We start from the raw sequence: 27,467 nt of genomic DNA on the forward strand, positions 1-27,467 counted from the left end.
GCATTCAAAATGTTAAGTCAACTCAAAGCTTGCTTACTGAACCTAAGTTTCCTTTCCAAGCCGAAGGTGAACATAAACTCTTCTCAGTAAATCTAAAACTATGATCAAAGCAAAAGTTTTTATACATAAAAAGTATAAAGTCCACTCTCAATGTTTGCTGCAATGTACAGAACAATATACAGAGGTCATCTTTTTAAAATAGGAAACGGATTTATTTATTTTATTAATTGAAATTAAGATTATTTTCTCATACAATACATCCTGATTTCAAGTTATAGAAGAAATTTCAGCTGGGCTCCAGTAGTCAACAGCTGTAATCCAGGCATTTGGGAGATGGAGGCAGGAAGGTCAAGGCCAGACTCAGATATATACGGAGCTTCAAGCTAGCCTGGGCTATCTGATATCTGAGACTCTGCCTCAGACTCTCGCCCTCACGCCCCTCTGTTGTACAGGTCTGTGCTCTGAGCCAAACTGCCAACACCATCATGAGTTCAGCTGTGCCTCCTTGCAAATGTTCACCACAGCTAGACTTGCTGACTGGAGAACAGAAGGAGGGGTGGGGAGGCTGTGGCACCTCATCTATCCAGCCACGTCTCCCAGCCAGCTGTATGCAATGTTGCCGTTGGTGTGCCTGGCCTTGCGGAGGGCAGGGTATACAGGCTGGGAAAGTCTGGGTGCTGGTTCTAGGAACAGCTCCCATCTATGCAGTTCTGCAGAGGCTTGATCCACGCTGGACACAGACCTCCCAGATCGGTTGCTTTGGGTTATCCATGCCCTGCAAGTAACCCTGCTAAACTCGCTGCTTCCCCAGGGAGAACTGGGTGGGATCAAACTAGGATTTGCCACTGAGGCCTCATGAGGAAGGGGGCAGACGTTGCCTAGCCATGACCCCCACCCCGAAGGGTGAAACTTCTAGAGATAACCTCCAAAAAAGTAGAATTCGAAACATATTAAAATAATTGGAAATATACATGTTTCCCATGACCACAACCCCCACAAAGAATTAATTTATGTTATAAGCTTTATATTTCTGTATTTTGTTTTTTGAGACAGGATTTCTCTGTGTATCCTTGGTGGTCCTGGAACTCCCTCAGTTGACAAGGCTGGCCTCAAATTCACAGAGACCCACCTCTGCCTCCCAAGTGCTGGGATTAAAGGTGTGCACCACCACCACCATCAAGCTACAAAGTTTATCTTATCAAAAGTAAACTAATACTTTCAGTTGGACTGGGAGGGGGGATACAAAGTGAATAAATTGTAATAAATAAATATATAAATTAAATTTAAATATAAACTAATACTTCAAATAAAAAAGTTATAAAATTAGGAAATAATTAGAAGTACATAATAAGGAAAATACTATAAATCAATATACTCTAAAGCCAAGTCAGTAGAGGAACATTCACAATCCAAAATGTATAAAGAAAAATAAGAAATAAAAGTGACCTTTAAGAAAATACCAGGCTCAGTGAGACACAGCCCTTAGGTGGCTGAGGCAAAAGGACTGCAAGTTCAAGGCCAACCTAGCTCCACAGCAAGAGCCTGTCCCCCCCCCAAAAAAATCATGGAAAGGAGTATCAAACTAAATCTAAAAGTAGAAAATAAAGAAGAGAATTAAGGGCTGGAGAGACGGCTCAGTGGTTAAGAGCATGCCTGCTCTTCTAGAGGACCTGGGTTCAGTTCCCAGTAATCACCTCCAGTATTCAGTATTCCCAGTATTCAGCTCCAAGACCCACATGTAACTCCAAGACTTGACACCCTTACACAGACATACATGCATGCAAAAAAAAAAAAACCAATGCATATAAAAATTAAAATAAAATTAAAAAATTTAAAGAAGAAAATTTAATAGAAAACATACAATAAAATCTCATTTTTATGAATAAAAAGGTGTACAGCAAAGCTATCAAGGAAAACTGTGTGTGTGTGTGTGTGTGTGTGTGTGTGTAAAATACCACAACCACAACCACAAAGAAAGACTGAGCACTAGTATAGTACTAAAGGATACCATACAAATGACAAATGTCATAAACGATTAGCAAGATTTAGGGCCAGAAAAGAGCTGCTGCTTCTTTCCTAATGGACATTACTGCATCAGCTGGTCAGGTGGAATAAAGCCCCTTCATTAAACTATTGTAACACTGCCACATTATTCTATGTTAGTGCAGGAGAAAATTATTATTTAGGGAACAAATACTTAGTAATAAAGAAATAGTATTCTGAAAGTTACTCTCAAGCTGTTTGGAAATAACACTCATGTAGTTAAAAATTGACAAGTGGCCATTTAAATAACTCATATGTAGTTAAAATTGATAGGTGGCCATTGCTTATTCTGGCCTGAGTGCTCTCTGCAGTAGGTCCCTGCAAACTAGACCAGTCAGAATGGAGACCCTTCCGCTAAAGCCGAGTGATCAAACTCAATAGGAGTCTTATACCCACAAATGCCAGGGCCCAGTTTCTGTGAGGCCACAGGGATAAAATGCCAGATGCTAGAAGCGTGGACAGAGCCAGTTAGATCCTTCCATTTACTTGTTCTAAGTTTGTCCTTTGGTCTCCTGACCAAAGAGAGAAAATCCACAAAGCAGATGAGGTATAAGGCAATGACTGTGGAGTCAACCTGATGGGAACACAGGGCGCCTTCGTCCTGTTCTAGATTCCCAAATACAAAGACATGGTTTCACAAAGGTATTATCAGCAGAAGCTGTTATCAGCTCACGTCTCTAAGTCCAAACCTCTTTCAAAAAGTCTAGAGTATTTTAAATTTGCTACTATATTCTCCCCATATTCAAATCGCTGATATTCTGAGGTTCAAGAAAAGTGAAGTACTGGCTGAAGAGGCTCGGCTGGTAAAATGCTTTATCTAACTCGCCCAAAAGCCCTGGGTCCAACAGCCAGCACTGAATAACACCCGCCCCAGTGACGCACACCCTGGTCCCAGTGCTCAGAGTGGAGAGGCAGGAGGATCAACACACAGGAAGGTCAAGGCCGGGCTAGGATACTTAAAACCTTTCTGAAAAAACAAATGTTAAAAGAAAGAAGGCAATCTTTGGGGCCAGCACAGTGATCAGTGGGTAGAGACACTTGCCACCAAACCTGACAACAAAGTTAACTCTCCCCTTTTTCATCTGACATGCACAAGTGTGCACACACTGGAAAACACACACAGCCGGGGAGGTGGCCCTGACTCTTGCCGTGCAAGAGCCTGGACTTTTAAAAAGCTACTTATGCACACTGGTAATCCCAGCACTGGGTCGAGTGGAAAGGAAGATCCCTGAAGCTTACTGGCTGCCAGCCGAGATCCAGGATCAGTCAGAGTCTGTCTCAAAGGAGTAAGGCAGACAGAAACAGAGCAGAACATTTCATGTTCTCCTCTGGCATCTGCATGTACATACAGTTACACACAAAAAAATAAATATTTATTCATCTTAAATCATTGATTACTATAATTTTGAAAATGTCATATGATATAAAGATAACCTCCAAACAGACAACCAAAAAGGGATGGGGACACTGGGGAGTCAGAAGGCGCCTTCTTAGAAGCAAATAGTAAGTATAAAGCCTATTTCACAGTGGCAAATAGCACCTAAGGATGGAGGTGGAAGGACTAGGACTCATCTGACTTCCACACAAGTCATACACACAGTAATAAATAAAAGTAGTTCTTCTAGTGAGTACCCAGATACATACGATAGGTCTTTTTAAAATGCTTCTTTTATAAATAGTCCTCAGCCAGGTGTTGTGGCTGACACCTGACATCTTGACTCTGGAGGCCGAGACAGGATGGTTGTCTTGAGCACAAGAGTTTCAGGTTACCCTGGGCAACATGGAAAGACTTCAGCTCAAGGGGGAAAGCACATATACTATTGTGATATGCTATAACACATACTATATATTATATATTATACATTCTATAGCGGAGCCTTCACAGACAAGACATGCTACTAAACTGCCGTCTTCCTGAACACATCCCCTTGCTGTGTTCACTAGAGTGGGATGCAAAGAGCCACTGTGGCTCCCAGGCTCTGCACCTTGCAGACCACCACCAACTGACACACGGCTCAGCACTGGTCAGGGACTGGCTTTCCCACTCTGGGTCTTGGGTAGGGCAGAAAGAACTCGATAGAGTGTGATAGAAGTGCATATCCAGTTTTATCTGAGAAACATAGTTTCCTGAGAATGGTGTTGAACAGCAAAGGACTGGTTACAGAAAACACTCCACCTATACAAAGCAAGAGCATACAGCATGAGGGGGTGGTTCCCTGAGTTCTTAAGATGGTAAGGAAAAGCATTTGTTGGCTGGCCTCGGTCAGCGATAGGAGGCATGCCCAGCTTGGTCAATCCCATCGCCTCCACCATCATCACCCAGCAAGGCTGAAGAGAAAGCACAGCTTGTGCTCCACAGATCAGGGAAGGATGGGAGCAGAGTGACAGCAAGGCCAGATGCCTCCAAACCCCAGAAGAGACGAAGAAAGACAACTGCAGATCACACTGAGGAGGCACGTGGGTTAGAAATCTCCACCCTGGTATGCAGGGTGATTTTTGCAACATGTGGCCACATGCTAAAGGAGCAGTGCCCTGGGAGTCGGCACTCCAATCAATACCAGCTGTAGCAGAGAATAATTGGACATGCGTTCACAAACAGTGCTGTGGAATTTAAAATGCAAACTTATGAGTAACAGCTAAAGAAAATGTTTATGGGTGGATTAGAACATGAATAATGTGAACCAGGCACAGAGGCATAGGAAGGAGGTTCTCTTGAGCCAACAGTTCAAGGCCATCTTAAACCTGAGCCACACCAGACAGTGCTCCCAGCAGGCGGGAGACAGAGGCAGGCAGATCTCTGAGTTCGAGACCAACCTGGTCTACAGAGCAAGTTCCAGAACAGAAAGAGCTACACAGAGAAACCCTGTCTTGAAAAAAAAAACAACAAAACAAACAAATAAACAAAAACCCCAAAACAAAACAAAAAACCCAAACACCAAAACAAAACAAAAATAAAACAATTAAAAGAAAACCCACACAATTCTTTCTTCAAAGAACATCCAGATGACTCATGCCAGTATCCCAGTGGTGGAAGCCAAAATGAGAGGACTGAGAGTTCAGTGCCAGCCTGAGGTACATAGCATCCCGACCCCAAAATACAAAGAGCGCTGCAGGGTGTGACACTCGTGCCTTCAATCCCAGCATCTGAGAAGCTGAGGCAAGATTTCCAGCAAGTGCAGATCAGGCTGGGTTTTAGAGCGAGACCTTGCCTCAACAACAATAGGGGCAGGAGAGATGGTTTAGTGGGTAGAGGTGCTTGCTGCTAAAGCCTGACAACCTGAGTTCAATTCCCAGAACCCATGTAAAGGTGGAGGGAGAGAACCAAGCTTATAAAGCTGTCCTCTGTCTACCCAAACCATGACATTCATGTGCACTGTGCACGCACACACACAATAAAAAGTTAAATAAAACAACAATAAAACCCACACCAAGTAATCCCAGAACTGAGGACAGAAGCAGGAGGATCAGTTTCAAGGTCACCTTCATCTACATAATAAGCTCAAGGCCAGCCTTGGCTACTTGAGTCCCTGTCTCAAATATGTTTTTAAAAAAGAAGGGGGTTGGGAAATGCCTGAAAATGAGCAAAATATAGTAAGTATGAAAATGTCATAATAAACCCATTATCTTTTTGTGCACTAAAAATTATTAAAAATTCACCCAGAACTTGATACATGCTTACCACAGCAATAGTCTCAGTAGTGATAACAGTGGTCCCTATGTATAAAAAAGTACAAAATGCTCTAAGTGATCTACAGCCAAGTAGATGAACAGGGAAAAGCACAAAGCTAGAAGAAACAGCATGCCAGAATGGTGAGGTATGTCTCCCGCACAACTTCTATGCCCTGCTCTATACCTGTTCCTGAACACTGCTTACTTGTCTTGTCTCACAAACAAGAGGTGACCCAGAAGGCCAGTTGGCTAGCCTGAGTCAACTCAGTAGTCAAGGGCTAACAGCCAAGAATCCCCAAGTCTCCAGAACCGTTATAATGGTTCACAATTAACCAAGCAGCAAAAGAATAACCCCAAGTTGCAAAAGGCATCTTACCAAGGTGATGTCTCGGGAGGCTGCGGCGGCGCTCATATGCAAGCTGGGCTGCCTCACGGAGCTGCTGCAATCCAGGGCTCGGGCAAACGTCCCGACAGCACTGAGAAAGCCAAACACAGATGAGAACAGTAAACCTGCTACTCCTTTAATAAGATTGTCTTACTTATTTATGTTATGGTATGAATATTTTGCCTACACACATGTAAGAGCACCTCATGCATGCCTGCTGCAGGAGGAGGCCAGAGAGCAGTGTCGGGTCCCTTGGAACTGCCCTGCAGGAGCAGCAAGTACTCTAACCACAGAGACATCTCTCCAGCCCCAATGTCCCGGTTTGCTGTCTAGGGCTGCTATAAACACCATGAACAAAAGCAACTTAGGGAGAGAAATGTTTATCTGCTTGCATGTCCCAAGTCACAGTCCATCACTTAGGGAAGCCGAGGCAGGAACCTGGAGCAGAAGCTGAAGCAGAGGCCATGGAAGAGTGCTGCTGGTGTGCTTGCCACGGTCACTCAGCTTGTTTGTTCTCATGCCCCAGGACCACCAGCCTGGGGTATGCTGCTTACAGCTTCCGATATCAAGCAGTAATCAAGAAAATACCCCTTAGACTTACCTACAGGACAATCTGAGAGCTGTGTTTTCTCAACTGAGGTTCCCCCTTCTCAGATGACCCCAGCTTTTTCAAGTTGTCAAAGAAAACTAACCAGTTTTCTTTATTTTTCTTTTTTTTTAAATTTATTGATTGATTGATTACAGTTTATTCACTTTGTATCCCAGCTGTAGCCCCTTCCCTTGTCCCCTCCCAATCCCACCTCCTCTCCCTCATCTCCTCCTATGACCCTCTCCAAGTCCCTCTGATCCTAGTCTATCAGTTCTCATCAGAACTGGCTGCATTGTCTTCCTCTGTAGCCTGGTAAGGCTGCTCCCCCATCATGGGGAGGTGATCAAAGAGCTAGCCACTGAGTTCATGTCAGAAACAGTTCCTGTTCCCATTACTAGGCAACCCTCTTGGACACTGAGCTGCCATGGGCTACATCTGTGCAGGGGTTCTAGGTTATCTTATCAGTCTCAGACTCCTGTGCCCAGATTTTTTGGTTCTGTTGTTCTCCTTGTGGAGCTCCTGTCCCTTCCAGGTCTTTCTATCTCCCCCTTCTTCCATAAAAGTCCCTGTACTCTGCCCAAAGTCTGGTTATGAATCTCAGCATCTGCTTTGATACCTTGCTGAGTAGAGTCTTTCAGAGGCCCTCTGTGGTAGGCTGCTGTCCTGTTTCCTGTTTTCTCCCTCTTCTGATGTCCATCCCATTTGCCTTTCTGGGTGAGGATTGATCATCTTACCCAGGGTCCTCCTTCTTGCTTAGCTTCTTTAGGTGTGCAGATTTTAGTATGTTTATCCTATATGTCTAATATCTACTTATAAATGAGTATATACCATGTGTGTCTTTCTGCTTCTGGGATACCTCACTCAGGATGATCTTTTCTAGTTCCCACCATTTGCCTGCAAATTTCATGATTTCCTTGTGTTTAATTGCTGAGTAGTATTGCATTGTGTAAATGTACCACAATTTCTGTATCCATTCCTCAACTGAGGGACATCTGGATTGTTTCCAGATTCTGGCTATTATGAATAAAGCTGCTATGAACATTGTTGAGCAATGTTATATACTTGATCATATTTGTTATTGTTATATCTACTTGGTCTTTTTTTTTTTTTTTTGGATATATGCCTAGGAGTGGTATAGCTGGATCTCAAAGTACCATTATTCCTAATTGTCTGAGAAAGTGCCAGATTGATTTCTAAAGTGTTTGCACAAGTTTACATTCCCACCAGCAACAGAGGAGGGTTCCCCTTTCTCCACAACCTCTCCAGCATGTGTTGTTACTTGAGTTTTTTATCTTAGCCATTCTGATAGTTGTAAGGTAAAATCTCAGGGTCATTTTGATTTGCATTTCCCTGATGACTAAGGATGTTGAGCATTTCTTCAAGTGTTTCTCTGTCATTCCACATTCCTCTATTGAGAATTCTGTTTAACTCTATTCCCCACTTTTTAATTAGATTACATGATTTGTTGCTTTCTAACTTCTTGATTTGTTTATATATTTAGCCCTCTGTCATATATAGGGTTGGTGAAGATTCCTTCCCAGTCTGTAGGTGGTTGTTTTGTTCTGATGACAGTGTCCTTTGCTTTACCTAAGCTTTTCAGTTTCATGAGGTCTCATTTATTGATTGTTGATCTTAGAGCCTGTGCTGTTGGTGTTCTGTTCAGGAAGTTGTCTCCTGTGCCAAAGAAATCAAGGCTCTTCCCCACTTTTTCTTCTAACAGATTTAGTATGTCTGGTTTTATGTTGAGGTCTTTGATCTTGGACTTTAGTTTTGTGCAGGATGATAAATATGGGTCTATTTGCATTTTTCTATATGTAGACATCTAGTTTAGACCAGCACCATGTTAAAGATGCTGTCTTTTTTCCATTGTATGGTTTTGTCTTCTTTGTCAAAAATCAAGTATCTGTAGGTGTGTGGGTTTACTTCTGGGTCTTTTATTCAATTCCACTGATCCTCCATTCTATATCTATGCCAGTTCCATGCACTTTTTATTACTGTTGCTCTGTAGTACAGCTTGAGATCACGGATGGAGATACCTCCAGATGATCTGTTGTTGTATAAGATTATTTTAGCAATTCTGGGTTTTTTGTTTTTCCATATGAAATTGAGAATTGTTCTTTCAAGTTCTGTAAAGAATTGTGTTGGTATTTTGATGGGAACTGCATTGAATCTGTAGATTGCTTTTGGCAGGATGTCCTTATTTTTCTTTTAATAATTTATGTTTAAGTAGGGTGTCGTGTGTGTGTGTGTGTGTGTGTGTGTGTGTGTGTGTTGTGGAAGAGGCAAAGCCATATGCATGTGTATGTTCACGCATGCAGAAGGCAGAGGTCAGCTCTAGTGTTAGTGGTAGGGGCTGTCCCCCTTACTTTTTGAGACAGTTGCTCATTCTACAACCTAAGGACTTACATCTAGGGCGGCAAGCCAGGGAACACCAGGGCCTCCCAGCACTGGGCTCACAAGCACACACTCAGCTTTCCTCACAGGCCCCAGGGCTGAATTTAGACCTTCAGGCTTTAGCAGCGTGAGCTCTACCTCCCAGCCCTGTCTTACGTTATGACTGAAAGCAGGAACCAAAGCAGAGACCCTGAAGGAGGACTGCACTTTTAGGTAGTAAATAATAAACCGTAAAGAAAGGGGAGAAAAAGCTGTTGGATGTTTTGGAATTAAGTATCAATTGAAAAGTATTTTTCTCTTTTAAGATTTAATACAGATTGAGTAATCCTAAAGTAAAATTTTTAAAAATTTTGAAAGTTTCAAATGTTGAGTTTCAGTACGACACTATAATAAAAAATCCATTCTAGAAAACTTTGTTTCATGCACAAAATCATTTGCAGGAAGGGCAGTGTGGTGGCACATCCCCTTAATCCCAGAGCTCAGGAGGCTGAGGCAGAAGGGTCTCCAAGAGTTACTAGACAGCCTGGTCTACACAGTGAGTTCCAGGCCAGCCAAGGCTACATAGTGAGACCCTATCTCAAAACAAAAACAACAACAAAAAGATGTTATATGAATTCCTTTCAGGCTCTGTAAGATACATATGAAACATAAAAGAGTTTCATGTTTAGTCTTGGGACCCATCCTCAAGACAGCTCATCACGTAGATGTACTTGCCAAATTCAAACAAACCAAACCTGCATTCCGGAAAAGCTCTGTTCCAACATTTGAGCATATGTACATAATTATCATTCAACAAGAAAAAAAAAACAACAAATCTGTGTGGTCATAGAGAAGGAAAGGGAAGATGGAGTCTCAAATGCCATGGGGCACATCATTTGGTATTCAGATGTGCTCAAAAACAGGAAAAGGGAATTAACTGAGAGTTTGCCTACCACTGCAAAACAAGTTCTAAATACCAACCAAGAAATCCCAGTAATGCTTCTCACATAAAATGTTACAACAGAAACCCTTCCTGTGGAGACTCAAAATAATACATTTTTTACTGTATCATTTTCAAAAAGCAACTTCCACAGCACTGATTTCCATTTGCAACAGTCTAGAGCCTTTCTGTACCCAAGGAGCCTTAATCCCATGGGTGCAGCAAGCACACTGCCTAAACATGATGGGGGGGGGAAGCATTTCCTCATTTTACTTAAAATCTAATACATAAGAAAAAGCAAAGCTGGGCGTGGTGGCACAAACCTTTAATCCCAGCAGAGGCAGGCAGATCTCTGAGTTGGAGGCCAGGCTGGTCTACAAAGGGAGTCCTGGACATCCAGGGTTAGGCAGAGAAACCCTGCCTTGAAAAACCAGCAAAACAAAACAAAAGAAAACTCAAAAGCTCCCAGTACTCGGGGAGTCAGACGTGGTAGATCTCTGTGAGTTTGAAGTCAGTCTGGTCTACAAAGTGAGTTTCAGGACTGCTAGGATTGTTACACAGAGAAACCGGGTCTCGAAAAAAAAAAAAATCAAATCAAAACAAAACAAAGAAAGAAAAAGCTAAGAAACAAAAGGTGGCCAACTCTTCCCACACTCCTTCCCACGAACAAATGAACCACCATTCCAGACTCTTAGAAAAACAAAATAAGACCCTGGATGAGCGTGGTGACTCAGGGCTTCAATACAATAGTCAGAGGCAGGAGGCTCTCTGAGTTCCAGGCTGCTGGTAAAGCCGTTTGCATGCACTTCCAGTACCTGGATGCTTCTCTCCTGCGTGAGGTATTGGCAGTGAACCGGACAGCGTGTGTGGGAGACAACAGCAAGCACTTGCTCACAGCAGCTGTGCCAGTTTATATTCCCACAGGTGGACCAGACACTGCCGAGTGTCCCACACCCGCACTAACCCTCAGCAGGGCTGGGGTCTAACCGCAGAGCGCTTGCTTAGTAGACCTGAAGTCAAGTCCCAGCACTGTGTAAGTGAGGGGAGGAGTGGATACCGCTGCAGTTAGGTGACTGGGACAGTGCTGGGCATCCAGGAAGCTGAGACAGGAGGACTGCTACAAATCTGAGGACAGTCTGGCTATAGACAATGAGATTCTGATAAATAAATAAATTACCTTAAAAATTAATTAATTAATTTTAAAGTAATTACTTAAAATGAGATTAATTTTTTAAAAAGTGATTGTTTTTTAAAAATGAGATAAATTAATTACTCTCAAAATGAGATTCTGTTTCAAAAAAACCAAAAACTAAAAATAATTGATTTTAATTTGTATTTAGATTTGGTATTTGGGGGTTTTGTTTGTGTGCTTAAACATTTTTTATAAAAAGATCCCCTTGTGGCTTATTGTTCCTGACAACCCTCCATATGATAAGGGGGCCTTCAGAATTGAAATCAACTTTCCAGCAGAGTATCCATTCAAACCACCCAAGATCACATTTAAAACAAAGATCTACCACCCTAACATCGATGAGAAGGGGCAGGTCTGTCTGCCAGTAATTAGTGCTGAAAACTGGAAGCCAGCCACCAAGACTGACCAAGTAATCCAGTCCCTCATAGCACTGGTGAACGACCCCCAGCCCGAGCACCCACTCCGGGCTGACCTAGCTGAAGAATACTCTAAGGACCGTAAAAAATTCTGTAAGAATGCTGAAGAGTTTACAAAGAAATATGGGGAAAAGCGACCTGTGGACTAAAATCTGCCATGAGTGATTCCAGCAAGTTTGAGCAGAGACCCCGAGCAGTGCATTCAGATACCCCGCAAAGCAGGACTCTGTGGAAAATTGACACGTGCCACCACCTGGCGTCCGCCTGTGGCAGTTACTAACTTTCTACAGTTTTCTTAATCAAAAGTGGTCTAGGTAATCTGTAAAGAAGGATTAAAAAATTGTTTCACATACGTGGACAACACACCGCAGTTTGAGAAAGAAAAAAAAAAAGCCAGCATGTAAACTGCAGGCCTCCCCAACAATCCACCACCAGACTTTCCTGAGCGCAGGGCGGGGCCACGTCCACGCCCACGCCCACGGCCACGCCCACGGCCACGCCCACGGCCACTGCTGACACTTCAGCACCCCCACTCCACTGGCCCGCTGCGGGCCAGCAAGGTGCAGCTAATGCCTTCATCCAGTTACTAAGCTGTAAGGAGAGGGACCCCTAAGTGTTTGGCCACCACCAGGGTGTGACCTTGCACGGAGACAGTCCTTATAAACGGTGATGTGTAAAGACAGTCTAATACTACTTCCAACAGAAAACTAGTATAACAGACCCTTCTGCCCATTGTGGGTTGAACTGATTCTAATATTCTGCCTTGGCTGACTCATGAGGCAGTAAACATGATAAATTTAGTTACGGTCTCTTCTATCCATAATGTACACTATGTAACCATTAATAAAATAAAACAGTGTTTTGCACACTACATGGTCTTTTAAAATAAATGAACATAGTATATACACATAAACCTTCATTCAGCATTTGAGAATTTATCTCTTTGTTACCCAAAGTTCAAACTCTCTCATTTTAATCGTGCAGTAAAATACTATCCCATTGTATGAGTGTAATTCATTCACTCATCATTTGCTTGCTGATGCCCACTGAGGGTTTTTTCTAATTTATCTAGCATTACAATGGTATGTTTATCTCATTCACTTTCTCTTTTATGACAGTTTTCCCCACAAGCCTCATTTACTTTTATAATTGAAGAAATAAAAATAAAATCCTTCCCCCGTTCATTGCTTCAGAAAAGAACCCAGGAAGAAGCAAGGTGAGCAAGCACTCAGGGAAGCCATGCAAACAGCAGCCTCACACAGCTGCTCTCCCCTTCTTCTCCCTCCCATCTTCATTTTGTGCTTGGTTTTTTGTCTTGTTTTGAGACAGTCTTGGGTAGCCTAGGCTAGCCTCGGACTCACTACTGCCACAGGCTAGCTTCAATTTCCCAATCCCTCTTCCTTCACCTCCCACGTACTGGGATTACAGGTGTGTGCTGCCACCCGTGGAGTAGGTGGCACATTCCCACTGACACCTGAACAATCCAGTTTAGAGTCTGGCAATGCACTAAAGGGCATTTCTTCCATTAAAGATCTGGGATTCAGGTGTTCAAGTTCCTCGCTGTGCCTCCACTTTAAAACAACCAAGTATTGAGATTTATTTATGTTAGGCGGGTCCTCTTGGTTGCTGTTGGCTTAGGCTGTTGGCAGTGCTGAGGACCGAGCCTGTTGATGTACATGCTAGGCAAGTACTCTGGGCGACAGGCCCTGGCTCTGGCTTTCACTCTCTAAATTAATTAAATATTTTCACTTATAACAAATTAATGACATTATTCAGTGGACAATGTGACTATACATTGGGTTTTCTCACAGGACTAGAAAAAGTAGAATACAACTAACCAGGTGAAGGCTAGAACATAAAGAAAGGAAATATACCAGGCACGGTGGCATACAACTTTAATCCTGTACTCAGAAAGCAGAGATAGATGCATCTAAGTTCAAAGCCAACAGCAGGCTACACAGTAAGACCCTGTCTTAAAAAAAAAAGGGGGGGGGGGGAGGATGGAGAGGAGAGGAAGAAAGGAAAGGAGAGAAGGAAGGAAGAAAATGGGGGCTGAGATTGCTGCCAGGACTGGTTCTCAGCACTCATAACTGTCTGTGACTCTAGTTCCAAGAGATCTGATACCCTCATGTGGTCTCCAAAAGCAACAGGAGAGCATATACAGGCAGGCAGGTAAATATTCACACACATAAAATAAAAGTCTTCTTTTAAGGAACTGTACATAAGTGTAAGTTCTTTCAGGAAAAGCCTTGACTTGGTAACGGCATACTCACCGGGCTACAACTAAAAACTGGTCAATCTGTCGGTCGGTAAGTGGACTATTGGGATCCCAAACTTTAACTTCCAGTTTGGACTGTTCCCTCTCGTCTGAGTCTCCTGCCGAGACAAGGAAAGGGAGTGCTGTTATTCACATGCAGCGTATGGTTGGCGACTGTGCTCACTAACATGTCAGAAATGCTCAGATAGAGCCGGGAGTTCCGGGCCACCCAGGACAACACACTGAGGCTCTAGCTCAGCAACAGCAAAACTAATCTACAAGACTGCCTAACTTTCCACCTTTTTTATCACATAAAGTTGGAGAAAGGCGAACCCAGAAATGTTTATACATAGCACTAATCCTCCAACCATTTCAAGATTTTCAGAAACACAGACTATTCCTTATGAGCACCCAGGGTGCTCCCACGTGGAGGGGCCAAGGCCATTCCACACATCCTGGAAGCCCCTTCCTGGACAGCTGGAAATAACTGCTTCCTAAATAAAATTCATCTTAGCTGTACCAGCTGCCGCTGCCTGGCGTTTTTTATGTTGTATTTAAATTAGAAACACTCAAGGATGTCATTTATCACCATTTTGTTGAATATTGCTCGAAAAGCTTCGGCTGATATGAATCAAAGGAGTAATAAGTTACTAGAATAGCATCATAAATATAAATATAAAAAGCTCAGTGGAATTCCAAAGAAAATATAAGAAAAAAATCACATTCTTTGTGACAGTAAAAATAAGAAATACAAACAACATTGGCAGTATATTTATACAATCATTAGAACTTCCAAAGGAAAGATGATTCCAATAAATAAACAGTGAAGTTTTAAGTCTTTCTGATAGCAGTTTTGCACAACTCTCTCATAGTATAAATTTATAAGAACATAATTTTGGAAGCAGATAAATTATTTTATTAATCTACAAATCAAATAGTATTAAGCTAGGAAGAAATAGCATTAACTCTGAATGGATTCTAATATAGAGCAACAGCAAACCAATGTTGAGCTCAGTTTGATCCCCAACACAACAAAAAGAGTTGATAAAAGTACAGAAACAGGGACTGGGACATAGCTCAGCCGATTACATGCTTGCTAACACGGGTAACGCCGAGTTCAAGCCCCAATACCACATAAAACCAGGCTTGGTGGTTTTGCCAGCAGTTAGAAGATGAAGGTAGGAAGAGACCAACCTAAACTGAATGAGACCCTGTTTCAAAAAATAAAAATAAAATATATACTATAGCATATAGTAATATATTTGAAAATATAAGTATTATAATCATATAAATAGTAGCTGACACTAACTGAACACTTAGAATGTCCCAAGAAGCCATTACAGCAGGCTTTCTCAAGATAGATACTTGAGGCTTAGGGCTAAATGCACTCTGTGCATTCTCCTGCATCTGACAGCATCAATGGACTTTATCTAAGGTGTGCCTGCAGACCACCACCTACCTACCATACTTCCTTCACCAAGATGACAGTAACTTTTATGCATTGCCTAAGGTTCCCTAAGGGATAAACTTGCCCTGTTTTTGAGAATTATTGTTGCACATGTCTGCAGTGTGCATCTGCTTAGAGTTAAATTAAACGTGCTGGAAGAAAGGGTGTGGTCAAGGTGCGGCCCTGCCCATCACTTCTCCCAACTCTCCTGCAAATTAAAACTGTGTGAGGCTGGCACATACCTTTAATCCCAGCACTGGGCAGGGGGATCTCTGAGTTCCAGGCTAGCCAAGGCTACACAGTGAGCTTTTGCTCATAAAAAACAAAACAAGCTGTGAAGTCTCTCCTGGAGACTAGGACTCCAAACTGGCAGCAGGCTTCACCTTTTTCCTGTTCCTGAGTTCTACATTCTACAAAATTAGCCACTGAGAGCAACATGTTTGGGCTAAGGGTATAGCTCATTGGCTGAACTCTTGTCTAGCATGTGTGAGGCCCCACATTCAATCATCAGAGTGGGGAGGGAGAGGAGAAAATAACAAGGTTTATGGGGAAAATTGACAGAACTTTCACAATCTGGGGAACTTGTCCTCAGAGCAGCTAAAGACTCAAACCCTGCCAAAATGAAGGCTCCACTGACATTTGCGGGGAGCACAAAGATTGGTTGATCTTTATCTCCTTAAACCCTGAGCCTTAAACACTGACATTCTGGCACAGAGTTTCAGTGGAATTAAAAACCAAATCCAAGGTGCAGGAGTGATTTCCCTTTTGCAAGCATAGTTGCTTATCTAGAAGCTAAGCCTCCCAAATGGCTCTTCCATAGCAGAGCACTGCAGCAGCCTTTGAAGATGGGAGATCAGGCTCCTGGAGACTGCGCTGGATGGAAGGGCTCCTCTGGAATTCCCTCTTCTCCTTCTAAACTCTCATGTCTCTCTGAGCACTGAGGGAAGTCTGCAGGGTCCGACACCAGTCCTACTCTATCTGCCAAGATTTTCTTGTTTCATGACTACAGGTGAGCCAGTCTTGGTTTTTGTTTGTTTGGTTTTAGCCCTTGATTGTCCTGGACTCACTTTGTAGACCAAGCTGGCCTTGAACTCACAGAGACCTACCTGCCTCTACCACCCTGAGTGCTGGATTACAGGCATGTGTCACCGCACCCAGGGAGCCAATCATAACAAATTATGCACAAACGAATTCTCTAGCCCTCAAAACACAGCCCCTCCTTGAAGGTGGTGGCACACACCTTTAATCCCAGCACTCTTTAATCCAAGGCAGATATTTTAATGTATGTATGTATGTATGTATGTATTTATTTTCCCCTTGAGACATTGTTTCTATGTGTAGCCATGGCTGTCCTGGAACCCATTCTGTAGACCAGGCTGGCCTCAGACTCAGAGATCTGCCTGCCTCTGTCTCCAGAGTGCCAGGATTAAAGGCCTGTGCCACCACTACCACCTTCCTTCCTTCCTTCCTTCCTTCCTTCCTTCCTTCCTTCCTTCCTTCCTTCCTTCCTTCCTTCCTTCCTTTCCTCCCTCCCTCCCTCCCTCCCTCCCTCCTTCCTTTCTTCCTTTCATAATTTACTTATTTTTATGGTACATAGGTGTTTTGCCTGCATGTATATCTGTGTGAGGGTGTCAGATACTGGAGGTTCAAACAGTTGTGAGCTGCCATGCCGGTGCTGGGAATTGAACCTGGGTTCTCTGGAGAGTAGCCAGTGCTCTTAACCACTCTGCCCCCCACATACTCTTTCTTTAAAAAGATAAAAAAAAGAGTTAAGTCAGACGGGTTGAACTATTTCCCAAGATTAAAATTAAGACCTATTAGCCAAATTTTACCTAATCTGGGAATCTAGAGTCAATCTAGACTTAACCACTTAACAGTTAAACATTTCCTATATAGAATAAACTTCTTTCTTAGAACTCTGTAGTGTTGTAAGACATTTAAATAATAATTTAAAATTTCCCACAAGACATATTCTTCTCTGGAAAACTCACAGTAGGTGATCTATTTGAATTTACTGAAACATCTGACATCTAATCTTTACCTTCATTTACAAGCTACACACTCACATTTCAGATCTGAAGTGCTTGTTAAGGGAGAGGGAGCCATAAGTGAATCCTAGACCGACACACCCATTTAGAATCCAGGACACCCTCACAAAACAAGCCAGCAAGCCTGTACCAGGTTCTGGCAAGCTGTTGCTGCCACCTACCCAGAACATCATCCCAGGTCTGCCTCCCACGCCAACGCAAATGGTGATCTGGCCACTGGTCAGAAACGCCCCCACGGAAGATTGTCAGCAGGCTAGTGAGCTCGAATTGAAGCGCGTCCTGAATGCTTGTTCTCTAATGTGGCACAGTACTGTTCATTTGCCCTGCAGTCAGCAGGGTTGGTGAGCTCGAATCGAAGCGCGTCCTGAACGCTTGTTCTCTAATGTGGCGCTGTACTGTTCATTTGCCCTGCAACCTGGCGCTAAGCTGCATACAGCTGCTTGTGCAGGGGCAGTGCCTGCAGTTTGTTTTGTTCTTGTTGTTTGTCTGTTGCTTTTTATTTTTCAAGACATAGCCTTGCCATGTAATTCGGGACAGAATTCAACAACCTTCTTGCCTCAGCCTCCCAAGCGCTGGGTTACATCCACACAACGCCCCAGGCTCATGTTCATGACTTTATACAGCTACTCTTAATGCTTAGGCTGCTTTCCCCTTCCAAGTATTAGCTAGAAAGGAGGTTCTTTAATCCATGCACCCAGCCAGGAGCCCCGGAAGAAATGAGAAGAAACTGGGAGGCCGCAGTAGGAATCCAAACGTTTCTTCATTTCTGACTTTTTAAACGGAATGGTGGGCCAGTGAGATGGCCACAGGTAAAGTCACAGGCATCCAAGCCTGACAACCTGAATTCGAATCCCCTGGATCTATATGATGGAAGCTGTTCTCTGACCTCCATAGGCCGCTTCGGCACACGTGTACACACACACATGCACACACACACACACACATGCACACACATCCATACACAAAATAAAAATGTAATATATTGTTTTGTTTTGTTTGTTTTGAGACAGGGTTTCTCTGTGTAGCCCTGGCTGTCTAGAACTTAATTTGTAGACCAGGCTGGCCTCCAACTCAGAGATTCACCTGCCTCTGACTCCCTGAGTGCTGGGATTAAAGGTGTGTGCCACCACCAGCCAGCAAAGGCCAGGCTCTTAATCACTGAGCTCCCCACATACTTTCTTTAAAGAGATAAAAGTTAAGTCAGACAGGTTGAACTATTTCCCAAGACTATAATTTAGACCATTAGCCAGATTTTACCCAGTTTGGGAATCTAGGGTCATCGTAGTTTAACCACTTAACAGCTAAACATTTCATAAACTTCTTTCTTAAAATCCTAGTGTTTACCTTTCATTTTAAAAATATCACATTTATAGCTCTTAAAGAAAAATGCCATTTAAAATTTTTCATTGCTCTAGACCAATCTGGTCCACAGAGCACAGATCAAGTTCCAGGACAGCCAGAGCTACACAGAGAAACCCTGACTGGAAAAAAAAAAAAAAAAAAAGGTAACTAGTAATGACTTTAAAAATAAGCCAAGCAAAAATAAAAGAAAGTACATCTTAAGTACATCTTTCCAGGAAGATTTGCTTAATAATCAAACTTTGGGGTAGAGATGGCTCAGTGGGTAAGCCTGAGTTAGTTCCCAGGATCTATATCAGATCCCTCACAAAAATCACCTGTAACTCCAGTTCCAGGGGACCCTTTGCCTTTTTCTGGACCCCTCAGGTACCCACATACATGTGACATAAACTCACATGGTCCATATATACACATAGAGATAAATCTAATAAAGTTTGTTTTGTAAAATAGTAACTCTCTCAGTTATATGAACTATAACAGAAGAGCCAAATTCCCACCAAAATGGAACTGCTCACTAGATTCCATTTTCCCCGAGCTAGACAGCTTAAAGGCATTTGTGAATCTCCAGACAGAGGCTGGGAATATACCTCAGTTACAGAGCACTTGCCTGGTACATATCAGGCCCTGATCCAGGGGTTGGGGTGGGGGGTACAGAGAAGGAAAGGGAGAAGATGAACTAATAGGAATTTCACATTAACTCGGAGTTCAACAACACTAACAAAGCTTTTAAGTTTTGGGGTTTTTTGTTTTTGTTGTTGTTTTTTGAGACAGGGTCTATGTAGCCGTGGCTAGGTTGGCCTGGAACTCACTCTGTAGACCAGGCTAACCTCAAAAACAGATGAGCCTGCTGCTGCCTCCCAAGTGCTTACAGGCGTGTGCAACCACACCTGTCACAACACTAACATGTAAAGCTTGAACCAGCTGCAGAGCCCGTGAGGCGGCTCAGCAGGTGAAGCGCTTGCCACACAAACACAGGATCTCACTTTTATCCCCAGCATCCATATGAAAAAGAAGCGGCGCACAGCAGTGCATGCTAGTAATGCAGCTCTAGGAGGAGGGTCGGGGTGGGGTGACCCCTGGTCCCTGCCAGGCAGTCCAGTGGAAGACCCTGTCTCAAAAGATAAGGTGACAGACACCCTACCCAACGCTGACCACTGGCCTGCCCTGTCCCACACTCAGACTCGTTAGTGTGTGGAACACACATACACATACACACTAACACACACCACACATGCACACTAACACACCATAAACACACAAACACACACGCAAGCACATTCAAGAATACACATACACACACACAGTCACTCACACACACATATACACACCCATAAAAACAAACAAACAAACATGCCATGGTATCATGAAGGAGTGGAACTGGAAAATAGATTATTCTCTGATACTTATGGTTCTAAAATCGGAAGGCTCAAACTTTTAAACTCTCCATTTACACTTCTTCTTTCATGAGGACAGGAACCATCGTGTTTAAGACACCACTCTCCCAGGACTTGAGCCCAAAGCACACATACCTTCTGGTAGCATGTCTGGAATGTCGGCTTGGTACTTTGGGCCCACTCGGATTTCACCTTTGTCTGCTAATAATGTTTTCACTGAAGGATCATACACCAGTGAGTAAAAGAAGGTATCCTAGAAGAAAAAGACAGAAAAACACCTAAGTAAGCTGAATTCCTTTTACTTTTTGTAAAGCAATCAAATCAATATCGCAATAGTGAAACATATAAATTTAACTTCTGAGTACATAAAATTTCACTTTAATGAATAAATTAATCTTTTTTTATGTGTATGGTTTTTCAAGACAGGGTTTCTCTGTGTAGCCCTGGCTGTCCTAGAACTCTCTCTGCAGACCAGGCTGGCTTGAACTCAGAGAGATGTGCCTGTCTCTGCCTGCCAAGTGCTGGGATGAAAGGCCTACACTGCCACCACCCAGTTGAATAAATTAATCTTTAAGGGGGACATGGCAATACTGTCATCATGCACACGCGCACAAAATTATACAAAGCCAATACAAATAACCTTAAGAAAAATATAAAATTTTATAATTTGTTTTACTATAGAAGAAAGCCATTAACTTCTCTGAAGCGGAGTTTTGCAAGCTAGCAGGGCTGGCTAGCAGGGCAGCTGAGGCAGCAGGGTCTTTTGAGGTCAGTCTGAGCTACACAGCAAAACCCTGTTTCAAAAACTAAAATAAAGCTGGGGTGTGAGGATGCACAGCTTTAGTCCCAGCCCTCAGGAGACAAAGCAAGTGGGTCTCTGAGTTCCAGGCCAGTCAGGGATACGTAGTGAGACCTGACTCAAAACAAAACAAGCAAACAAAAGCCCCACATATTGACTAAATATATAAGCGTGGAACTTACATGCAGTTTATTTTTGATTTGTTTGTTTTTATTTTGTGTGTATCAGTGTCAGCCTGCACTTATATCTGTGCACCCATGCACGCCTGGTGCCCACAGAGGACAGGAAAGGGCACCAGATCCCCTGGAACTGGAGTTGCAGATGGTTGTGAGCTGCCACGTGGGTGCTGACAACTCAACCCACGTCCTTTACAAGAGCACTAAGTGCTCTTAGCCACCGAGCCATCTCTGTAGCCCCCTGACATGTGGTTTGCTACTATCACTATACAAATCCCAAAATAATTATTATAATTCTGTCATTTTCTTCTCAATTGTAATGTACAGTCATTTATATAAAGACAGACACAAGCGTAACTAAACACATCATTACCACCAACCAACATTAAAACATCCCACTCGTTCCTTCAGAGGCTCAGTAGTGCCAGCAAGACAACTCAGAGGGTAAGGGTGCTTATAGTCTGAGACTATTAACCTGAGTTTGACCCCTGCAGCCTACATCAGAAGGTAGACAGAGAGAACTGCCTCCTCCAAGTTGTCCTGTGACCTCCATCTGTGGAATCTATGTCCACCCCACCCACCCATCACACACATGAGCATGAGTGCAGGCACATGCACATATAATAATAATAAATTAACTTTTAAAAACAGAACAAAAAGAGTTAATAAGCAGTGGCCAAGAGTTAATAAGCACGGTGACCTGGCCACCAATTCTTATGAATTCTGCAGAGCCACTGCAGTGTGAGCCATTTACTCAGAAGACCACAGGGAGAAGGAACAAGAACCAGAGATAAACATCCCCATCTCCATCCGGAGCCTCTCACTGGCAAGTGGCAAAGAGCCACTGCCTTTGTTGACTTCAGCCAGGACAATGTGACTGCCAAATGCACTTGGGCCATGCCCTCTTGCCAGGACGGCACAAGAGGAAATAGAGTTCAAGGTGTGAATGTCATATGGAGTAATGGGGAGAAAACACAAAGTGAAAGGCTACAAATTACCTCTTTATCAAGGTATGACAACACTGATTCTGTCTCGTTCAGCAGAGCCACGCTGCATTTCCCCCTGTTTAAAGGACAAGAACACATGACAGGCATTACATCACAGTGATCACGCACGCCTGCAACTCTCAGACTTCAAGGGTAGATGAACACCTAGATGGCAGGGAGGGACATATTTAAACTCTCCACACCAGCTCTACGGTCCTAGTCTCAGTAACCTGTACAATAAAGCTGCATTTACAGGCATTTATAGAGGCCAGCCAGTTCCAGCGATCTTACTAGATAGCAAATCATTACAACTGACACTCTGCAGGCTCTTCCTAATTAGTCACCACAAAAGAAAAGAACTCAATGAAGCCTTCAGGCTAACAGTGTGACTCTCAATCTATAAAAGCATTAAGGTGAAAGCACACACAAGGGGTCTTTGATCATCCTCATATAAACCAGCAGATAAAATAAGAGTTAGGCCTCTCAGTATGAGAACTTGGAAATATTGTACAGTCATATAAGAGTATAACCAACTTACCTTTACTGGAACTGCTTTAACAGCTAGCTCAATTTTAAACACAAATAACCACCATAGAACAAGGGGCAAAGTAAAGAGTTACACACTCATGGACCTTGAGGTCTGGCGCCTCAGACTGTAGCCCCAGCGGGACTTGAGAAATGAGAATTCTTTTTCTTTTCTTTCTTTCTTTCTTTCTTTCTTTCTTTCTTTCTTTCTTTTTTTTTTTTTTGAGACAGGTCTCACTATGCGGCCCTGGCTATTCTTGAACTCACAGATACAGATCTGCCTGTGATGAAATTAAAGGTGTATACCACCATGCCTGGCTGAAAATCTATTAAAACGCTAGCTCTGAGAAAAACCAAGGTTATCCAAGGTAGAAGGATGTATGACGAATACTTTCAAAATTATTCTCTAGTGGCTTAAAATTTTTACTCTAAGCCACAATAAGCACCAAACATCACATCCACAAACATCATATACACAGACCAGAAACAAGACCATCCTGTCTTGCTCATGGATTACTACCGTGAAGTATGAGTCAAAGAAAAAAAAAAAAAACTAGAAGCAAAATAAATACCACAACTAAAAATGCTAAAACATTTTAGAAAGTAACAGCTTTCTGAGTGGGCACAGCAGTGCACACCCTTAATCCCAGCACTCAGGCAGCAAAGGCAAACAGCTCTCTGCAAGGTCTAGGCTACAGAGCGAGAGTCTGTCTCAAAATAACAACAACAATAATAATAATACAATGTAAAACTTTTAAGTGACATTTTCTAAGATCCTGGGGGGATGGAAGGACACCTTCCCCCCACCCCTCTTTTTTGTTTTGTTAATTTACTTTGCTTTCTTTTCAAAAGTTCCCTTAAATTTGTTTCTTCGAACTAGGAATAGTGCATCACCCTTGTAATTCTAGCACTTGGGACTCTTAAGGATGGATCACAAGCTTACAGCCAGCTGAGCTTCACAGTCAGTTCCAGATCTCCCTGGAAATGGCCCCAAGGCTTGGGTATCTGAACACTTGTTTCCCAGTTCGTGGGAACTTAGGTGGACAGCCTTGCTGCTGGAAACATCACTGGGGGCCCAGGCTTTCAGATTACAGCTTCTTTCCCCTTCCAGTTCCCTCTCCCTGCTTCCTGTTTGCAACTGGAGACTTGAGTTCTCAGCTTCCTGCTCCTGCTACAGTGTCTGCAGGTTGCTGCCATGCCTCTCTGCCATAGTGGACTCTTATCCCTCTGGAACCATAAGCCCAAGTAAATTCTTTCTTCTATGAGATGCTGTAGCTCTGGCATTTTATCGCAGTTACAGAAAAGAAACTAAATATACTGGGCCATTGTGTGTTTTGAAACCGTGCCTCAAAAACGAAGGAAGAGAACAGACTAGAACAGGGAAAGGGTGTGGAAGCCACTTGCAGAGGACCTGAAAATGAGTACAGAATGAGAATCAAGAATATCATGGGGCATGTGTGTGATTTTTTTTTATTTAATATTTTTTAATTTTTTATTTATTATAATTTATTCACTTTGTATCCCAGCTGTAACCCCCTCCCAAACCCACCTTCCCTCTTCTCCCATGGCCCTCCCCCAGTCCACTGATAGGGGAGGTCCTCCTCCCCTTCCATCTGACTCTAGTCTATCAGGTCCCATCAGAACTGGCTGCATTGTCTTCCTCTGTGGCCTGGTAAGACTGCCCGCCCCCTCAGGGGGAAGTGATCAAAGAGCCAGCCCCTCTGACATGACTGAGTTCATATCAGAGACAGTCCCTATTCCCCTTGCTAGGGAACCCACTTGGATACTGAGCTGCCATGGGCTACATCTGTGAGGGGTTCTAGGTTATCTCCATGAATGGTCCTTGGAGTATCAGTCTCAGAAAAGACTCCTGTGCCCAGATTTTTTGGTTCCATTGCTCTCGTTGTGGAGCTACTTATCCCTTCCAGGTCTTTCTATCTCCCCCTTCTTTCATATGATTCCCTGCACTCTGCCCAAAGTTTGGCTATGAGTCTCAGCATCTGCTTAGATACCCTGCTGAACACAGTCTTTCTGAGGCCCTCTGTGGTAGGATCCTGTCCTGTTCCCTGTTTTCTCCCTCTTCTGATGCCTGTCCCACTTGTCTTTCTGAGTGAGGATTGACCATCTTACCCTGGGTCCTCCTTTTTGCTTAGCTTCTTTAGGTGCACAGACTTTAGTATGATTATCCTATATTATATGTCTAATATTCACTTATGAGTGAGTATATACCAAGTGTGTCTTTCTGCTTCTGGGATACCTCACTCAGGATGATCTTTTCTTGTTCCTACCATTTGCCTGAAAATTTCATGATTTCCTTGTTTTTAATTGCTGAGTAGTATTCCATTGTGTAAATGTACCACAGTTTCTGTATCCATTCCTCAATGGAGGGACATCTGGGTTGTTTCCAGGTTCTGGCTATTACAAATAAAGCTGCTTCAAACATGGTTGAGCACACAATCACTAGGTCTTACTTCAAAAGCCTATACACAACAAAATTTGAAAATCTAAATGAAATAGACAATTTTCTTGATTGATTCCACTTACCAAGGCTGAATCAAGACCAGGTAAATGAATAGTATGTGATTTTTTTTTAAAAAAATTAAGTTAAAACTAAAGGAAGGATCTGAGCAGGTAAACTGCACAGGTACATGTAGATAAGTTTACATCACACACCCACACATATACACACAGGCAGGCCTACACACACACACACACACACACACACACACACACTGAATGGCTAATTCTGCATCAGCTTTCTTGGGCGTGGCACCATTGACTGGCATTTGGGAATAGGTGAGTCTTTGCTGCTGGGCCTGTGTTATGGGAAACAGCTACTGCCAGCTTTACCCCTGGATAAAAGCAGTGCCCCACTGCGACAAACAAAACTATTCAGGTCTATGTAATATTCTGTGAGAGGTCAATTGAGAGCCACTGTTCTACATGCAGGGGTAAATAAGCCCAAATGTTTTAGAGAGTGCTTATCCAAGTAAAGAGTGTGATATTGTAGGTTTTTAGATTACAAAAAAAAAAAGAATGGAACAAAAAAGAGAAATAGATACTTCTATACATTTCTATTCAAATACTTATTTTCTGATGTAATAATTTTTTTTCTGTTGTAATACTTTAATGGATGTTAACAAGAATTAAAAGAAGGGGATTTGAGAAGCTGAAGATACAGCCCAGGTGAAAAAGCTCTTGGGGCTAGAGAGATTGCTCGGCAGTTAAGAGCACTGGCTGCTCTTCCAGAAGACCTGAGTTCAATTCCCAGCACCACATGACAGCTCACAACTGTCTGTAACTCCAGATACAAGGGATTGCCACCTTCACACAGACATACGTGCAGGCAAAACACCAATGTACATATAAATAAATAAATCTTTAAAAAAAAAAGAAAAGAAAAAAAAGAAGAGTCCTTGCCTAGTGTTCACGAAGCCCTGGGTTTTGATCTCTAGCACTTCATAAACTGGAGTGGCAATGCCAGCCTAAAGTCCCATGACTTGGGAGGTAGGGGTAGGAGAACCGGAAAGTCATCTTTGGCTACCTAAGGAGGTCAAGCCTAGCCTGGGTAATTGAAACGTTGTATCAACAAAAATAAAAACAAACAATGGCACTGGGAAGAAACCTCAACACTGCTTGAGAAAGTGTTAAATAAAGGATTTAAAAAGCCAAGAGAAGAAGGTTGAAGCTTAGATTTAATGTCAGGGGATTTTGTAAATAAGAGAGAACAGCAAGCAGTGGCAACGGCATAAGAAGACTACAGACTTCGTAACAAGACGAAAAGAAGCTGTCACAGAGAAGGAGAGCCCTCCTCTAGAGCCCTGTCCCCTTTCATAAGAGGACTTGGAAGTTTCAGAGAAAGTATAGGAAAGCTCCGCCCGAGGTCACATGACAGATGCATCATGCTAACAGCAGGAAAAGCTGGAGAGCTCCACAGAAAACATACAACATCAGGACAGTGAACATCGCACAGAACAGACTGTGCTCCTCCACACCAAGATGCAGATGGGGAAAAACAGACATCAGTCCTTAAGGTGGGAGTGTGCCCACCAGCCTTCCGCCCGCACCTGCCCAAGACTGTGAGAACCACCGGTGGTGGGTGACTGCAGACACAGCAGGCCTGACGCACATATGAACTCTCAGAGACCGGGACAGCACACACCAGACCTGCATAGGTTCAGACCGGACAAAATCCCGACACTGAGAAAGAGAAACGGACACAGGGTCCCACTTTAACCAATTGCCATTTGCAATTGATGCCTGCTGGGAAAGGGAAGGTCTGTGTTCTCCAATGGGGTGTCACTGGGTGTATCAACCACACTGCAGAGCAGACCCCATGTCCACCCAGGCCTTTATGTTGTTCTTTTGTTTGTCTGTTTATTTGGGGGGGCTTGGGGAGTTTTTGTTCTCACTGATACTTTTTTTAAGTTTGTCTGTTTTGATATTTGTTTTGTTGTTTTTGTTGTTCTTATTTCTGAGAGGAAGGGGAAAAGAGAGAAATTAAGTAGGGTGGGTGAGTGGGTAGGAAGGATCTGAAAAGAGCTGGGAAAGACTATGATCAAAATATGTTACAGGCCAGGCAACACGGTGCACACCTATAACCCCAGCATTCGGAGAGGCAGAGGCAGGTGGATCCCTGTGAGCTCAAGGACAGCCTGGTCTACAAAATGAGCCCAGGACAGCCAAGGCTACACAGAGAAACTGGGTAAAAAAAACCCTTGGGGGAAAAAAAAGTTGTATAAAAAATTTAATCAATTTTTTTCTAAGAAAAGCATGCTAGGGACTGAGAATAAACCTGTGCTAGAATGCCTACGCAGTGTGCATGAGGCCTTACAAAGAAGGGGAAAAGCAAAGATTAAGGGAAGGACT

At 43.1% G+C, this 27,467-nt stretch overlaps 2 protein-coding genes across 6 annotated transcripts in view; one reads left to right on the forward strand and one right to left on the reverse strand.

Annotated features, from left to right (window-relative positions):
• Mta3 (metastasis associated 1 family member 3) overlaps positions 1-27,467 on the reverse strand; it is a 186,210-nt gene that overhangs the window by 52,331 nt on the left and 106,412 nt on the right. For all 5 annotated transcript variants that reach the window (XM_060363670.1, XM_060363673.1, XM_060363654.1 and 2 more), the window contains exons 5-8: positions 22,086-22,149; positions 20,248-20,365; positions 13,881-13,983; positions 6,089-6,188 (exon numbers count right to left, since the gene is read on the reverse strand). In XM_060363670.1, the coding sequence (XP_060219653.1) occupies positions 6,089-6,188; positions 13,881-13,983; positions 20,248-20,365; positions 22,086-22,149 (385 nt within the window). The remainder of the gene's footprint in view (positions 1-6,088; positions 6,189-13,880; positions 13,984-20,247; positions 20,366-22,085; positions 22,150-27,467) is intronic.
• LOC132657109 (ubiquitin-conjugating enzyme E2 L3-like) lies at positions 10,800-11,759 on the forward strand. Its single transcript, XM_060393330.1, has 2 exons — positions 10,800-10,838; positions 11,391-11,759. The coding sequence occupies exons 1-2, from the start codon at positions 10,800-10,802 to the stop codon at positions 11,754-11,756; spliced, it is 405 nt and encodes a 134-aa protein (XP_060249313.1). The 3' UTR covers positions 11,757-11,759.

Source organism: Meriones unguiculatus, chromosome 1 (genome assembly GCF_030254825.1).
Source record: "Meriones unguiculatus strain TT.TT164.6M chromosome 1, Bangor_MerUng_6.1, whole genome shotgun sequence".
In the NCBI taxonomy this organism is placed as follows: domain Eukaryota; kingdom Metazoa; phylum Chordata; class Mammalia; order Rodentia; family Muridae; genus Meriones; species Meriones unguiculatus.